Below are 18,294 nucleotides of genomic sequence, written 5' to 3'. Positions count from 1 at the left end.
GGCCCTTGTATGTTCCTAATAAATAATACTTTTATGTACCAAGAGTCTCAAGATTATTACAGTGCTTTTGTTTTAAAAGACACAAGTTCTGAGCTGGTTAGGACACAGTTTTTATTATCATTAGTATATTTAGCTTTGTGTTGTACATTTCAGGAGGTCCGAAGGAAGAAAAAAAACACACAAAATGTCCGCAGTGACAGCACATTGGAAAAAAAAAAAGTCACCATTCGATTGTTGACATGATATGTTCTCTTTGACAAAACACAACATAAAGTCTCATTTACATCTATGAACACAGTAGGTCCACCGTTGTATGGAATAAGAAAGACAATAAATAGAAAATGGTATCAAAGAGGGCAGCAAATGAGAGTTTGTACAAAACTGTGTTGTGTTGTTTTTGTTTCCTGAGGTTGACGTGTCGTCTGCAGCCTTCTCGATCGCTAAATACACTAATAGACCCCCAAAGTGGGTCTCAATGGCTTTTCATTCTCTCACACCGATTGGTGTGTGTTTGTGTGTGTATGTGTGTATGAGTGTGTACATAACTGAGCCCCCCCAACACCCCAACATAATAATAATTTTAAAAAATATATGATAGCAGGACCCTTCTTGGTTTTCAATTCAACCCCTGTTTCATTTCTTCACCAACTGGCTCTGTTCGCATCCATACATGATGAACAGGTAAATAATAGCAATATGTTAGCAACTATTAGCACACATGGAGCAATGCTAACAAACTATTACTATGGCTTAATGCTAAAAAGCATTTAGAATCCCTAATGTATACATGGCTAGATCCTAGCAACCTGTTAGCATCCTTTACTCACAAGTCAATAAATATTGAATTATTAGCATTCCCTCAGTTGCCTATGGCTAAATGCTAACAAGCAGAAGATTAGAATCCCTAACTAATGCATAGCTGGATGCTAGCGACCTGTGAGGAAGAAAAAAAAAAACTTCTGCAAAAATAACATGGTACTATGATTGTGTTCATGAAAAGGGAATTAAAGAGAATAATTAATCAACTTCAGGAGGATGCCATGTTTAATGAAATCGCCATCAATCGCAGACCGGAAGTGATATTGAAACCAGTCCCGTTTTGCCTGCTAATTTAGCACATTTGACAAAAAAAAAAAGATCGGATTTAACAAAAAATCTGAATTGGGAATGGATCGGTAGGTGCTGCAATGGTGTCAGGCTGTTAGCATCAAAGGTAAGTTATGCCTTTGAGAAAAAACATCCGCCAGATGTTGCAAGCCTATTGGGCACTCTGTGCTCGCAAAGGCTAAGTGGGCGTGCACACTGAGAAGTCGCTGGCAAGCGCTAGCTACTAGCCTCTAGCTACTAATGCAAACTGGCACTGTAATACTTTTTTTTTTAATGGGTGGGGGGGGGGGGCAATATCAAATTAAAAATCGACCATATATTTTTGAATAAATACTTAATAAATGTAACTAAACAGTGTCAGTTAAAGAAGATTTGCACATTTGTAATGTAACAAAGTTTTGACATCTTGGGTTAAGTTCCCCTCTAAAGTAACCTAGTCAAACGAGGCCAAATGCTAACAAATAAAAGGATCTCTTCAGTATCCTGTGGCTAAATGCCAACAGCAGTTAGCATCACTTAGTCACAAACAAATGATTGGCACCACGTCTGTAATTTATGGCTAAAGGTTAGCAAGCAGTTAGCATCCCTAATTGAAGCACGTAAGATGCTACGGACCTGTTAGACTCTCTTAGTAACACTAAAATACGAATCTCTTCAGTGAGCTATGGCTAAATGCTAAAAAAGTAGTATGCAACCCTTCGTCACGCATGGCTAAAAGCTAGAAAGCTGTTAGCATCCCTGACAGACAAACAACTAGAGGTTAGCAAATTGTTAGCATCACTTATGCTGCGTTCCAGAAAAGTGGGATGTCGGAGTTTTCCAACTTCCAACCAGTAAAATTGCACTTTAAACTCAGAGGTCCAAGGCGCAAAATTTGTGGTGGTGGAGTGGAGGAACTCAAATTCACCGACCGGCTTCAATCAGATGTCATTTGACAAGGATGACCCCCCATGGAGACACAGACCGTGAATGGCAAAACCTAAACTATCGGATTACTACAAACATATATTTATGTAGCTCTAGTCTATGTTTTACATTAAATTAGTTATTCGACGTAACACATAACTTGGACTGACTGCATGAAAATATACAGCTACCTTGAATAAAGTTATTCGGTGAAATGCCTGTTATACTAATATAAAATATTCCTTGATTTATATAAGTAAGGGAAAATTTGAAAGCAGGTTTGCTGGAGGTGACCCAGAACAAAAAAAAAATATCGGCATCAACCATCTTTGTTGTTTATATTTGCCTGGAACGCTTTGAAGATGTAACTTGTACAATATGAGAAGGATAATTCCGACTTCCCACCTTCCTGAAATGCAGCATTAGTCACACATGGAGAAATGCTAACAAATAATTTGCATACAGTATCTTTAGAAAACTATGGCTAAATGCTAACAGCAATTAGCATCACTTACACAACTGTTATCTTGTCGGGAACCTACGGCTAAATGATAGCAAACAGTTAGCATCTCTAATTTAGGCAAGTGTGATCGATGCATGTGCACTCTTACCATCCAGTCACACATGGCTAAGTGTTAGCAAGCTGTTTGGAAAAACTGGTAGCTTGAATTAAAATTAAAATTAAAAGTGAAGAAAAATGAATTACTTCAATTGAAAACATGTCTCAAAGTTGACTTGCTATTTTCCAATGTTGGTCTTTCCATTTCCCTTGTTGGAGCTGGGGGCAGAGGTGGGCAATCTCGGTCCTCGAGGGCCGCAGTCCTGCAGGTTTTGGAGGTTTCTCACTTCCAACACAAGCTGATTCCAATCAGCAGGATCGTTATCAGGCTTATGCAGAGCTTGCTGATGAGCTGATCATATATCAGCTGTGTTGGAGAAGGGCAACATGCAAAACCTGCAGGACTCCGGCCCTCGATGCCCACCTCTGAGCTAGGGGGTGTTGTTGGGGTCGGAGGGTGAAAGATCACCGTATACGAGGGAACAACGGGGCAGAAAGTTCTGTACATGTAAACATCACACTTCCACTGAGTGAAACGAGGCCGAGCGATCCAGATCATAATCCAGAAGTCAAAAACCACCACAGAAAGAAATCAAAATAACATTGATGCTAACTTGTAATACACCGTCATTAATAAGTTCTGTAGCTGTCCTGTGTATGTGTGTCCTCAGTGACCTGGAGTCTAAACTGACTTTGGGCGAGAGGCTTGTTACACCCTGGACTGGTCGCCAGTCAATCACAGGGCACATATCGACAAATGACAATCATTTACACCTTTTGCAATTTAGAGTCTATAATGAATCTAAGATGACATTTAGCGAGACGGTTGACTAGCTGTGCGATGTGTACTGTTACAGATGTCAAGTCTGGACTGGTCATCAGCCAATTGCAGGGCCCATTTAGACAAACAAGCATTTAACCTCACATTTACACCAGTGGACATTTTCAATTATTCAATGAACATGAGCATGCATGTTTTTGGAATGTGGGAGTAAGTCAGAGTACCTGGAAAAAACCCACGCAAGCACAAACTCCCAGAAAATCCGGAGCTGAGATTCAAACCCAGAACCCCTCGACTGTTGAGACAGATGTGCTAACAACTTGTTCCCCTATACAAAAATAAAAACAACAAATTCATACTTCTTGTGTTGACATTTGTTCTCAAAGTGTGTGATTGCTCGACTAGCATCGTTGCTCAACCGTAGTTTTCCATCGTTAGGTCCGAGATGGACTTATTTGACAAAATAAACTGAAGTACCTCAAGTAAGATGTTGTTTCCTTCCTTCACGTTTGATGGCAGCTGGGCAACATTTTCGGAATGGATACTGGAGGCAAACACTGTTGAACATTGTATTAAAAAATGAAAAATAAATATATATATATTTTTTTTTAAATCACAAAATCGATTTTGGAAAAATAAAAAACAATCTGGCGTCAGGAGGCGGAGGTTTTTGAGTAAAAACAGCAAATTACAAATTGGCAAAGATTGTCCTTTGCTTGTTTTTTTTTTTTTAAACATTTGCCTTTGTGGATTGAGACTAACAATGTTCTGGTTCTATTTACTGAACTAACAAATGCTTAGCACAGGAGTGGACAAACGTTTATGCTCAAGGGCCACATTTGATTTCGAAAATTGATTGGTGGGCCAGGTCATGCATACATGAGGTTAAAATTAAACCAGCTAAAATGTGTATGTAAAATCTATTATAATAAAAAATAATACATTTTGATTTGATTTGTATTGTTTAACTAATTTAAAACTTTACAAATTGTTTTATAAAATAAATATTACATGTAGGTGTTTTAAATTTATACTGTCTTCCATTATTGACAATAAATGAATTAACTAATTATTTAATGACATACATGAATTAAAAACAAAAACAAAATACCCCCCAAAAAAGTAAATAATTAAATGATTTAATTAATGTCACAAATAATAATAATTATATTAATAATTAAAGAACAGATCATGCCATATGAGACACACAACACCTGGCTTGGAACCTTTAGAACCTGATTGTAGCACAGTGACACATGAGTCATGTGATATCATCGCTCCCAACATGCCCCACCCCCTTGCTTTTTCTTTTGCATATTTTGTCAAACAAAAACAAAACAAAAAAAAAACATTCTTCACAGTTCAAATCGGGAATGTTCCACAAAGCCACAGCGTCACATTAACTCTCATTGCTCTCGCAATTGTAGCCCCTCGCAGTGTGAGACCGCCTATAGCGCTGAGGGAACATTGTGATTATCAGCTGCATTGCATTAAAAAATAAAAAAAAATAAAAAATAAGTGCTAATCGCACCGCCTGCCTCCTTTCCACCACAAAATAAACACATCACAGTCGGCAACAAGTCGCCTTTTAAAACTCCCTCTCTCCGAGCGTCAGCTTGTTAATTTTTTCAATGTTGTTTTCGCGCAAAAAATTCAATAGCAAAGACAAACGGCGGTTCGGATAATGGTTGGATGACTTTATGCTAATCTAACTTTCGCCTCACGACAACTAAATCAATGTACTCAAAGTCCTGATGAATAAGATGCGAACTAAGTACAAAGGCAGAAAGCCTATGATGGAAAGAATTTGTCTTTTTTTGTGTGAAAACAATAAAAAGTCATCCGCTTTGTTTGATGATTTGTTAGCGTCAGTTAGCTTATCTTAGCGTTACCCGATGGTGCATATCCAAATAAAGGTATTATGGGCTGTTACGTGTATTTAAAAATGAGAGTCAATGATGGTTTTAATAAAAGAATATGATGTTATGCTAAGCTTAGACCGATGACACCATCGACTTAATGACTTTGTACAGCCGAGTTAACTTTATCCTTGTGACAAGTTCCAGACCGTGCTAATCAGATCTCGTATGTAAGATGAAAGATGTTAGCGACATCTGGTGACAAAGTCAACTTGTTGACAGCCTGTACAATGTGAGCACAAAGTCCATGTTGGACTTAATGTTTACTGTTCTTACATAAAACAATACGACTTAAGCTAGGCTAACATTCTCCTCGCAACAGATTTGAGGTTGCTCACTGACTGATCCAGACCAAACTAATCGAACTTAATAAGATGAAACACATTAGCGATATCCACTGATGTAGTCAACTTGTTGACTAGCTGTGAAATTTTCTAACTTGAATTAATGTTAGTTGTTTTTAAAGAAAATAATACAACGTTATGGTGAGCTAACATTCTCTCCGCATCAAATCGAGGCTGCTCAGTGACTGATCCAGGCCGCGCTAATTGACCCGAGTATGTTTGATGAAAGAAGTGAGCGACATCTAGTGACGTAGTCAGCTTGTTGACTAGCTGTAATATAAAACAAAGAATGTCAGACTTAACTTAAAGTTTCCTGTTTTTAAATAAAATAATACAACTTTAATCTAAGCTAGCGTTCGTCTGGCAACAAACCGGGGCTGCTCATTGGCTGAACTAGACAGCAAACACTAGCCCAGCAGCCAGTAATGTAGACGTTGCGACTTGTTGCCAAGTTGGCGGAACAGTCCAAAAAACACATGTAACACAAAAAAGCTTTTGGTGGTCCATCGTCGTCGCCGTTTGTGAGGTCTCGCGCGTGTGGATGGCAGAAGCGCCGCCTCTCGTTTTAGCAGCAATATCCCAGTGCTCTCCTCTTCTTGTGGAGGACGCCAGCGAGGACGAGCAGGAGCTTTAGGTCCATCGAGAAGAGACGGAGGAGGTCCGAAGAGACGTAACGACCACATTAGCGTGGGAGGTAATAAAGAAGTAGTCGTTAGCATTTAGCGCGCAAACACACACACATCGTCATCCTCCGCATCTTCAGCTGAGTATTTACAGCAGCGGGGCAGGAAGAGGATGATTGAGGTATTTCCTGCTCTGGTCAACAGGCGTTCGAGGTGCATATGAAGTAGCGGGAAGGTTAGCGGGAAAAGTGCTTCTATGTACAAGCCGAAGGGTGTCGGAACACGTGGAGGGTACGGGCGGCAAAGTTGCTCTTCATCGGAGGCTCGCGCTGATTGTGAGTAGAGCGGGATTACCTCCTCACGTTACAAGGATTCCACACTTTTCACACATTTTCTCCCAGACATTTTCGGAGAAGGCTAAATGTGTGCGTGCGTGTGTGTGCACTTCAGTTCTGCTGCAGGATGAGGTTCTCCAGCTCGTCGGCGGAGCGCAGCAGGAAGGCCGCCGACTCCCGGTAACCAGCGATCAGTTGACGCACGGCCGCGATCTCCGGTTGGCTGAGTTGGGCCGAGGCCCCGCCCCCACCACCCCGCCCGCCCAGACAGTGGTTGGCAGCGGCGGCCATGTTGGCGGATGAGAGCGACTTCATGCTGAGGTCTGTGGGACCTGATGAGGAAAAAATCATCAATTCATAGACCTTGACAAAAACCTCTGTTTTGCTTTAAACATTTTTTTTTTAACAAGCATCTGTAATTTACATAAATAAAGATCTTTATTGAAAAATAAATCACATTGTTTTAATAATCAATTTTAGCAATTAATCGTACAGCGTCGCCTCCCGCAAACCTCACCGTTGCTCTGAGCGGCGGTGCCGGTCGTCAGGGAAACGGGAGGCTGCACGGCGCCGCCCAGGCCCAGGTATCCACGGTAACCGTAGCTGAGGCCAGCACCATTGATGTAGACCTGCGGCTCCTGGTTGGAGAAGGCGGACGCGGCCAGCGAGTAGGCGGAGGGAACGAGTGACGCTGGCTCCCTCGGGCCGCCGCTACCACTGGAAGGTTTGTCCAGCGAGATCTGCTCATCCTGGAAACACCGAGCACAAAGTTAATCTTGGCTTCTTTTGCTGACATCAAGAAAAATCATTTTTGCGTTTGAGAAATCGAGATATAGTTGGGCTTCTCCATTTTTTTCAGATCTTTTTTAAATAACCAATCAGATTTCGAGTTTTTCCTCACAGGGCCAACGATGTCAGCATTTTTCCATCCTCTGATTGGTTGGTGAGAGGCACTTGCAAAACACAAAATATAAAATAAACGATATAGATTAAATATCAATAAAATAGCGGTGACTCACGTGATAGGCATCCAGGCGCATCCTCTTGGCAGCGTTGCGCGATTCGCTCTCGCAGGCGGCGGCCAGGATGTTCTCCGCCATGGCGGAGGTGAGGTGAGGCGGAGTGGGCCGGGTCTGTGGGCCAAACCATGTTTAGGAGCTGAATTCACTTGCAACACTTGTTAATGAGTGCAGTATTTCTTTTCTCTCGTATTAGCACATTACAACATAAGATGATGGCAATTTTTGCCAATTCTTTTGCAAAAACGGTCAAATATTCTGTCTGTGATTCATATTTTTATTGTCGTAAGAATTAAAAGGAAGTCAAGTCCCCTAAAAAATCTATACAATAATATGGTCTGTGCACCCCCCAGTAGTCTAAACACACTAATCTAGTTAATATTGAGTTTGTGGAATATGAATTAAGCAGAAAAATCCACTTGTTTTTAGCAATCACAGGGAGCGGCCATTTTGTCTTGTACTTGAACCTGCTGTTGACTGAAAATGACAACACATGAGCTCAGGTAACGGCCAATCACGGCTCATCTGTTTTCTGGTTTGGTCATGTGATACATCCGCAATCTGAGCCCTTTCACAGACTTATACTGGACAGTCGATAGGACCCTCGCGAGACGGCAGCCATCTTATGTTGCCACTTTTCCATGCTAGGATCCCTGTATGGAGTCATGAGCGCCTCACAAAAGTGAACTTCAGAGTACGTATGTTATCTCATTATTGTGAATTGTGACTTGCAGAAGATGAATTACAAACGGAGCAACAATCCTTGGTATTTAAGTAGTTCTTCTTAATGTAGTACTTAAGAAAATACTAAAGTACAAATGTGAGTACAAAAAAAAAGGCCTTTTAAAAAAATGTGGATGTTCGAAAAATTAAAAAAAAGACAATATTCATCTTATTTTGGAATGCTGATATGCAAAAAAATACATACAATTGACAGATTTTTGCTCATTTGAAAAAAAGTATTTGAAAAATTGATTGGTCAGGACATGTATGTTTTATTATGTGCTAGGTTGGATTTAAAAAATAATAATATTTTTTGCATTGTTTTGACCCAATTGTATTACTTTAACCATAAAATTTAGGTCAAAATGGAATAACACAATTTTTGCATTTATTTGACCAAATATGTTGTATTCATTTAACCTTAAAAGTTGGGTCAGAACTGAATAACCCAATTTTTTTGGGTTCAAATTGAACCAAGTAGGAGTCGATCCTATTTAAATTCAAACTGGGTTACATTTGACCCAACCGTTTTTAGTGTGTGTCTGGATGAATGGCTTGACTTTAGTGTTCATGTTTAGACTAGAGGGAACATATTGTGCAGGATTTCACTTGACTTCCTTTTAAAGGACAAAAAAAGTTATTTTACTCATTGTTTTTTTTCTTAACAGGCCGATTAATTGTTGATTTGGATTTTATTCGACCAAATATCAGAATGGGCCCTAGTCAGGATGCAGTACCTCCAAGCCGTTTTTCTTCATGCGTCGGCAGGATTTGAGGTAGGTGCGAATGCGCTTGCGTGCACGTTCTTGGAATTCTGGGAATTGTCTGCTGCAGGACTCAATGATGGCCTGGATCTTCTCTTTGGGCTGTTTGGAGATGGGAACCATCCGGTCTAAGTTCTCGTCCACAAACAGACGCACAAACATCTGGAGGTGCACAACACAGACGGCGGCATTATTGGCTAAACCGTGTCACGGAGGGGGCTCGTAGCCACGCCCACTCACATTGAAGGCCTTCAGCCGCTCCGGGTCCACGCCCTCCGTGTCGTTGATCTTGTCGCTGTCGTCGTGCTCGTCGTGATCGTCGTCGTCATCGTCGGGAGCGGCGGGGCCTCCGAGACGGCCGGCGCTGAGGTCCTCGGCGCTCGTCTCCATCTTGATGCTGTCGTAGCTGCCACCAGAACTGTACACGGGGGACTAAGCACACACATGCACATGCTTGCTTTTTTTACCTATACCTTTGATTACGGGTTTTTAAATCATTTCTAAAGGGGAAGTCAACCCCCCAAAATTTTTTGACAATAATATGTTCTATGGAGCCGCAATAGTCTAAATATGGTATTCTGGTCAATATTGTGTAGGTAGAATATGAGCAGCAAAATCCAGCCATTTTAATCCATCTCAGGGGGCGGCCATTTTGCCACTTGCTGTCGACTGAAAATTACATCAATGTTGCTCAGGTCTGAACAATCAATCACAACGAGCTTCAGAAATCAGGTCAGCTGTGATTGGTCGTTGCCTGAGCCCTGAGCAACCGTGATGTCATCTTCAGTGGACAGCAAGTGGCAAAATGGCCGCCCCCTGAGATGGATGAAAACAGCTGCATTGTGCTTCATAACTCATATTCAAAAATGGAATATTAATCAGAATGTCAAGTTTAGACTAGTGAGGTCACATATAACATATTATTGTCAAGTAATGTTGTAGGCTATCTTTAAATCAATTTGACAGTACAGTCTTTTTCACCTTTGAAAATTCCTTGCCTAATGTAAAATATGTGCCATGGCTCAATAACGCTTGGAAAACGTCATTCTACAGTCCGCTCACCTTGCCGCCATAGTCTCGATCCAGCCGCAGCTCGCCAGCGTGCAAGGCATGTGTGTGCGGGATGTGCGGCACGGGCAGGGCGGAATGAGGAGCCAGTGGAGGTTTGGCGGCCAGCGGGTACTTCCTGCGTAGCTCTTCGGGCACGTTGGGATGCAGGGCGCCGAGCAGGGCCGCTGCCGCCGCCGACACAGTGACGGGGAGGTGAGAGGAGCCCAGTGACGGCATCTGAGGGGTGGGCTCGCTCAGGTTCACGGGCTGCTGGTCCTCCGGGGACGAGGACCAGGACGTGGGCGTGCTGAAGTCGAGCGGGGCGGGGCCACAGTTGCCGTTGACAACCTCGGCTTCCCTGGCGACGGCGGCCGAGGAGGAGGACGGAGGGGTGAGTGTGGGAAGGCCGCTGCCGCTCTCGGACGATGAATCGTCTGGAATGACAGAGAGGGAAGAATTTGGTGAGGAAAACGTTTCTAACCAACCATTATTAGTTCAGCTTTATTATTATTTGTAACATTTATGTATGTAATATATTAAGTGGATAATGTACTTAACTCACTCCCAGCCATTTTAACCGAAGCAACCCCCTTTACTCATGGCTGTTTTACTGGATTTTGACTGATTTTGCAAGGCCCACAGAATATTGTGTTCAATTGCTTTAGAAACATGGATGGAATCTACCAAACGAAAGAATAGAGTCTGTTCTTCCATTAGGAAATAAAAGTATATTTGTATTTTGGGACCATGGCAATATTTAAAATGAATGTTTTTATACGTTTTTGGGAGCAAATGAGTTAAAGAAGAAGTCAACACCAAAAACAATTCTTGCCCCACTAGTCTAAATACGGTATTCTGGTTAGTTAATATTGAATTAGTGGAATGTGAGTTAAGGAGCAAAATCCAGCAGTTTTCATCAGTATCAGAAGGCGGCCATTTTGCCACTTACTGTCGAGTAAAAATGACATCACATTTGCCCAGGTCTCAGGTAAGAACCAATCACAGCTCGGCTTCAGAAAACAGGTGAGCTGTGATTGGTTGTTGCCTGAACCCTGAGCAACTGTGATGTCATCTTCAGTCTGCAGCAAGTGGCAAAATGGCCGCTGCCTGAGATAGATTTTTTTTAAAGTCTGGATTTTGCTGCATAATTCCATATTCTACAAATGCAATATATCATGTTTAGGCTAGTGAGGTCACATATAACATATTATTGTCAAGAAATGTTTAAGGTTGACTTCCCCTTTAAGACATTGCACCTGAATTTAACATAGTTTTGCTGTAAATAAAGTTAATTAAAAACACGTGCAATGAGACAAGTTCACAGCAAGTCCAGCAGGTGGCAGTATTACATCACCATGTAGAAACGAATGGCCCAAGCACTAGAGTACAGTGTAGAGAACATGAATATTTATCTTACATAATTTTATGTGCTCTCCGATTCCACAACAGCATCAACATTCCACCGCATCCCTCCACTCATTCCGCACCCTCCTCCATCATCATGCACTTTAATGGCCATAAACATTTCATGATGGATGGATGGAATATGGTGGATGAGTGAAGGCTGGCAAGAGATGGATGAAGGGATGATGGATGGGTGAAAAGTGGGCTGCTGAAAGATATATACTGCAGTGAGGATTACGTTACAATCTGAGAAGTATTAGTACTTACTTAGTCTACTACAAATAATAACCAGTAATGTTAGAGGTACTCAGACTAGTATTTGCAACTCTTAATTAGTACTGTCACTAATACTGTTAGTAGTACTTTTATCAGTAATCTTACTAGTAATTGTACTGCTACAATTGCTAGCACTGCTTTAAGTACTATTCTTATTTCTATAGCCATAATCTCATAATACTAGTACTCTTACTAGTAGTACTGTTGCTAAAACTGTTACTAGAACTATAGCGCTCTTTCTTACCAGTACTCTTAACAGCACCAGTTATGTTACTAACATAACTACTCATTAGTAGTCATACTACTCTTACTAATACTGGTACTACTGATTGGATGAAAGGTGTGTCCTAGCAATTCTTATAAACAAAATATTGGACAAAAATATTGCCTCATGATTGGCGCAAAAAAACAACAAAAAACACTGTCTTGGTTTTCATCAGACGACGAGCACATTATGATTTGATATTTGACGGCGGCGTATTTTGCAAGGACACAGAGTGGAGGGATGCAGGAAGTGGAAAAGAAAGATGGAGACGAAGGACGTCGTAGAGATTGCTCGGAGGGGGGGGGTGATGGGGCTGGAGGGCAAGGAGCTAGCAAGAGAAAGAGGTCATGCGGGGTGGGAGGGGTGGGGGGGTGGGGGTTTGGGGGATGACGATGATGATTATGATGATGGGGGAAGGGTGGAGAAGTATATTCACAGTATAGGTGTGCATATGGTTATATACATATATACTGTACTGTACATTACATACTGTGAATGGATATATGCAAATTATATATATATGTACATTTATACAGTACATATATATATTATATTCCATATAACACCAACTTTTTTATATAATTATTAATAAAATATCTGCATACAATACTGTGCAAAAGTCTTGATCCACCACAAGCTCTGATTTGATTATGTACCTTTTTCATAGAATTTGTTTATCCATGTAAATTAGTCAAGTAGTTTAACGTGATTACACTATAATACAAAGCCAATTTCCGCCAAACCTTCGACAGATGTAATGAGACAAGAAAGAAAATAAATGGTCACTGAGATCACTGGGATAATCATTTTATTTGTATTTATTTATTTTTTAACAACTGAGTCACTATGACGTCAATGCAATCCACCACCTGTCATGTCATTTTTCTTTCATTTGCAATTTAACTAGGAGGTATGTGCTACGACGTATATAATAGCATTGGACTAAGATGTATATACAGTGTGTGTGTGTGTGTGTGTGTGCGTGTGTGTGCGTGTGTGTACGGAATGTAAGCATGGGCATGTGTAATATACTGTACAAGTATTTACATTATTTTATACATGCTATTCCTTTGACCGATAACAGCTACAATCTGATTGGCTTAAAAGATGAAGGACTGACTGATAGGGAAATGCAAAACAACCCCCCTGCCGTCCAAATCAACTTCCTGGTTTCCATTTTAAAAAGGAGGACAAAGGAACGACGGAAGGATTTCTGCTCATGCATAATGAAATGACACCTCATGACCAGGCGGTGGCGCCAGTGCAGCTTCACGCTTGGCATGCGGCATTTAAGCACGTCCAGCTCGTTTTACTCCTTAACAGCGGTCCTAACAACCAAGGATGACAAAACGTAATCTGTCAATAAAGGTTTCATGACAGCAACAATTCGGACTCCAGAAAAGATATTAAATTCTTACTAGCACTAGCAGGAATTGTACAATAGTTAAAACAACAACAACAAAAAACAAGAGTTGCTAGGAGTTACAGAATCGTCGCCAGCCAGTTGTAAGACACATATTGACAGACAACAACAATAATGAATAAATAAATAAATAAGCAAATTGGTGAATAGCAAACCGCGAATAGGCGAGTGTTAACTGTAAGATGAACTGTCACATGCAACACGTGACGAAAGATGTTTTCATCTGGAAACCCCCACTTTGTTACACACACACACACACATTGTGATTTACAACTGGAGTGTATGTGTGTGTGCGTGTGTGTGTGTGTGTGAATAGGACGCTCTGTATGATTGAGCGCTAGGCGCATCATATGACCTCGCCCCCTGAACACACCAGTGTGCATGTGTGTGCGTCACGGCGTCACACTGACGCCTCCGTGACCTCCGTCCGGATGCGAGTGTCTTTGCGCCGAGGAGATGGTTGAACTTGGGATGACAGATCACGCACTCCTCAACATATCGGCATCCCCTCCCCCCCCCCGGCCCCCATCCACCCTCCTTTTCAACGCATCACCACACTAAACAGGGAATCCTGGGGGGGGGGGGGGGGGTGATGAAGGGCTGAATGGATTCAAGGCGAGCTGGATGGAGGGATGAGGAGAGAGGAGAATGTTAAAGGCAAGAAGGCGGGGATACAGTAAAGAGGGAAATGAAGGGATGAGAGAGGGAGGGAGAGGGATGAACACAGGGACAGAAATGAGAAAAATAAAAGGATGGATTGAGAAATGAAAGAGAGGAGCAACGTGGGGATGGATGATAGGATTCACAAGTCATAATAATAAAGGAATGAGGGAGAGGAGGATGGATGCAGGGAGAGATGGAGAGAGGGATGAATGGATGATGGTGGGGGGAGGGGGGGGGATGCTCGATTGGGTCATCCGTCCATCATGGTTCATTTGCGGCTTCGCCCCTCCTCCCCTCGGCCCCCCGAGAGTGTTAACAGATGCTAATTCCTTCACTGCTCCCCTTCCTCTCAGCCTTTTCCTCACCACATCCTGGGAGACGGGACAGGGAAGGCACCCCCCCCCCTCCCCCCTTCACCCACCTACCCACGAACGCCAACGCAGGAATACAATGGATTATCCCGCTAAAACGCAGCATGAGCTGCTGGCAGGGCTCGGCGGCTCCACAGCGCCACACCCTGAGTGCCTCCCAGACTGCCTTGCCTACCGCCTGGCATCGCCATGGCAACCAAACTACTCCAGTTCTCACTCCGTCACCCGCCCACACTCACGGTCAATAGGGCAAAGGTGTGGGATGGGACGTACCTAACAAAGACGCTTACAGTTGGCTTGACAGACACAAGTCATGTTTTCATTGTCAAATTTTATATTCCGCCCGCATCACAAAACATGAATGTTTGTTCTGTCCATTGGATCTCTCTATGCAGGGTTATAATCATTTTGGAATTTTCCTTATAGTTAGTTTTTATTTCATTTTTTTTTATTTAGTTTGTTTTAATTAGTTTTCAGAGCGTATTATTTGTTAGCTTTTACGTAGCCTCTAAAGTGACATGGAGGGGAAAAAATTAAATATGCTTCTCATTAGGACAAAAAAAACCGTTCTTGTTATAAAACTTTTTCACTTTCTCACCAAACTTTCTTGATTGCATGACAAAATTTCTCATGCAAGCACGAGAGACACGATAACTACATTTCGGTTTGCATTACTGAGTGTGGGGGGGTGAAGACAATGTGATAACGCAGGAGCTATTTGGGTTATATTTTCACCGGGACTTTATTATACGGACATTGCTGCTTTACTTTCAACTTGTCACAATTATGTTGTGACTGAGAGACATTTAAAACGTCTAAGGTCTATAGTCAGCCTAACGAGAAATTTTTCATTAAAATGAGAAAACATTTTCGTTAGTTTCTCGTTATGATGAGAAACTTTCTCATTAGGAAAATAACGTTGTTCGTTAGGATGAATAAGTTTTTCATCCAAACATATTCCCACCCACCCCATTGTCACTTTAGGGGCTCTGTAACTTTTTTAAGCTTTAGTTTTTCCAGAAAATTTTGTTTCGTTTTTATTAGTTTTAGTGTATTAATTTTCTTTTATTTTTTATATTTCTTGTGTGCAAGATTTAAAAAAAAAAAAAAAAAAAACACCATGCTAAGTATTGTGTAGTAGTCAACAAATATATTTAAAATAGGGGTGTCCAAATTTAGAGTTTATTTAAAGTTTTTTAAACGCCACAATTTTTTTTACACGCGATTAATGACCACCCTTTACTCGGAAAGCCTGTACTGGGGGGAAGTTGCAATGCAGCAAATTTAGCAGTAATAAATGCAATTATAATGCATATATTTGTGGAGAATGGGGTGAAGTTGTATTTTAAAGTTTTAAAAATGTACATCATTTAACAAGTTTTATTTTATGTTAAAGATTAGATAACTCTTAATATGAAAAGAAAAATGCACTGAGCTCTCACCAATGTCTTACAAATGCAATTATGCCATCTAGTGGCAGAAAAATGACCTCAAAACAAATCAAATATTACACAATTTTTTTTTCAGTACAGTACATATTTTTAATTCCGATTAAATTTGATAAATTATTATGAAATGACTGTATCAATGACTAAAAGATGCAGCCATATTTATATTAGTTTAACAATTTTTTTCCACTTTTATGTTAACAAGGGTAAGAAAACTTACTAAAAACAATGAAGACAAGAATATTTTATTTTACATTTTATTGTACACTTAGAACAGATATAAAATTTGTGATTAATCGTGAGTTAACTACTGAAGTCATGCGATTAATTACGATTAAAAATTGTAATCGCTTGACCCCCCTAATTAATTTTATTTTTTTTCAAAGAACTAGCAGTCCACAGACTTTGAATTACAGTAAGTCCAGTGTATAATATAAAGCATTTTTGTTTTGATTGTATTTTGTTAATAAAGAAATAATTTAAAAATACAACCCAACAACATACACCCAAGCATGTGAAAACGTGATATAATAACAATGGGCCGCTGGGACAACGTTACACTGCGATGTCACCATCACCACATGATAGCAGGCTGCCATGACATGAGAACACGATACCACGTAACTGTGACAATGTGAGACCATGACGACATGCTGCCATGACATGACAACATAACACAAGATGAATCAATACATGAGAACATACCATGTCACCATGACAACATGAGCGGCTGCAAGTACGCCACCACAAGCACAAAATAAAAGCCATTATTGACAGCAAGTCTAATGAGAAACAAAAAATATTGCAATGCACCTGAGCCTTCATGCTTCGTGCTTCCCGTCCAAATGGAAGCGGCTCCTCTTGTTCCTTTTCAAGAGAAACTTCACTCATTTAGCCATTTTTAGCAGTAAGAAGTTCATATTTTGTCTATAATTAATTCAATAACTTCCATTTTTTTTCAGGTACAATTAAAACCTTTAAAAACACATTTTGCCGCTTGCTGTGGGTACGTGTGCTCAGGTAACGGCCAATCATGGCTCAGTTTGTGAACGTCACATGACCACGCCCAGAAAACAGGTGAGGTTTAGTCTAAAACGGCAAAAACCGCCAGGTGCGGCAGTGGCAGCCAAACATGCTTAAGGAGGCTTGCACCTGCACAAAAATCAAGATGCGCCATCTTTTTTTTTTACGCTCAATCGCATGTGTGCTGTCTATGAAAATACAGAAAGCCCTTAGTGGCAAAATTCCTACACTGTGTGTGAGCGAGCGAGCGAGCGAGCGTGCGTGTCTTAGTGGGTGACCTAAGCTGCTTGCAACGGTGATGGTTGCCACTGCCCTCCTGACCTACTTTACACACAGCACAGTGTGTATGTGTGTGTTTGTGCACATGTCTGTGTGTGTGTAACATATCCAGATAAAGTGCCACATGCTCAATGACTTTCTAACCAAAAGATTGACAGGTGATGCCCCCTTCACTAGTAGATGAAAGTAGTCTGGGCTAAACCAACACAATGAAAAAAACAATCGTGTACAAAAATTTCTGAGGCAGATGAGTCGCGGAGGCGTTAAACTGCCGCAGTATAGCGCCAACTACTGCTGAGGAGGACTTACTCCATGCCAGATTTTCTTTGCTTAGATTATTGGTGGCTGATATCACTATCTTGGCTGATATCACTGATACCGTTACCTGGCATCAGTATGCGCCCAAAGTTCCTTTAACATCGCGCATTTTTATAACGCTCGATTAATGATCGTCACTTACTTGGAAAGCATGTACTGGGGGAAATCCAGACACAACGCATTAGAGACGTCCACGTTAAAATTTAGCAGTAATAAATGTAATAATAATGCATCTATTTGTGGAGACTGGGGTCAAGTTGTATTTTAAAATTTAAGAAATATGCAGAATTTCACAAGTTACTTCATGTTAAAGGTTAGATAGCTCTTAATATGATAAGAAAAATGCGAGTGCAATTATGCCATCTAGTGGCAGATAATGACCTCAAAACAAATCAATATTACACTCATTTTTTACAGTTCAGTATATCTTTTAAATTCTAACTAAATTTTATGAATTATTTTATGAATTATTATAAAATTACTGTATCAATGACGAAAAGATGCAGCAAATATTTCTATTAGCTAAACATTTTTTCCACTTTTATGTTAGCAAGAGTATGAAAACATTTGATTGTACATTTAAAACAATTTGCGATTAATCGTGAGTTAACTATTGAAGTTATGCGATTAATTACAATAACAAAATGTAATCACCTGACACCCCTAATATAATGATAAAGAAGAAAAAGCTCAC

At 40.8% G+C, this 18,294-nt stretch overlaps 1 protein-coding gene across 1 annotated transcript in view; it reads right to left on the bottom strand.

Moving 5' to 3' along the window:
• Positions 1 to 86: 86 nt before the first annotated feature.
• LOC144053369 (nucleolar protein 4-like) overlaps positions 87 to 18,294 on the bottom strand; it is a 48,709-nt gene continuing 30,501 nt past the window's right edge. The window contains exons 4-9 of the mRNA XM_077567762.1: positions 10,143 to 10,564; positions 9,321 to 9,512; positions 9,054 to 9,242; positions 7,594 to 7,707; positions 7,092 to 7,323; positions 87 to 6,906 (exon numbers count right to left, since the gene is read on the bottom strand). Coding sequence (XP_077423888.1) covers positions 6,686 to 6,906; positions 7,092 to 7,323; positions 7,594 to 7,707; positions 9,054 to 9,242; positions 9,321 to 9,512; positions 10,143 to 10,564 — 1,370 coding nt within the window. The 3' untranslated portion in view covers positions 87 to 6,685. The remainder of the gene's footprint in view (positions 6,907 to 7,091; positions 7,324 to 7,593; positions 7,708 to 9,053; positions 9,243 to 9,320; positions 9,513 to 10,142; positions 10,565 to 18,294) is intronic.

This window comes from Vanacampus margaritifer, chromosome 1 (assembly GCF_051991255.1).
Source record: "Vanacampus margaritifer isolate UIUO_Vmar chromosome 1, RoL_Vmar_1.0, whole genome shotgun sequence".
Classification (NCBI taxonomy): Eukaryota; Metazoa; Chordata; class Actinopteri; order Syngnathiformes; family Syngnathidae; genus Vanacampus; species Vanacampus margaritifer.
This window is presented reverse-complemented; position numbering and strand designations above follow the sequence as displayed.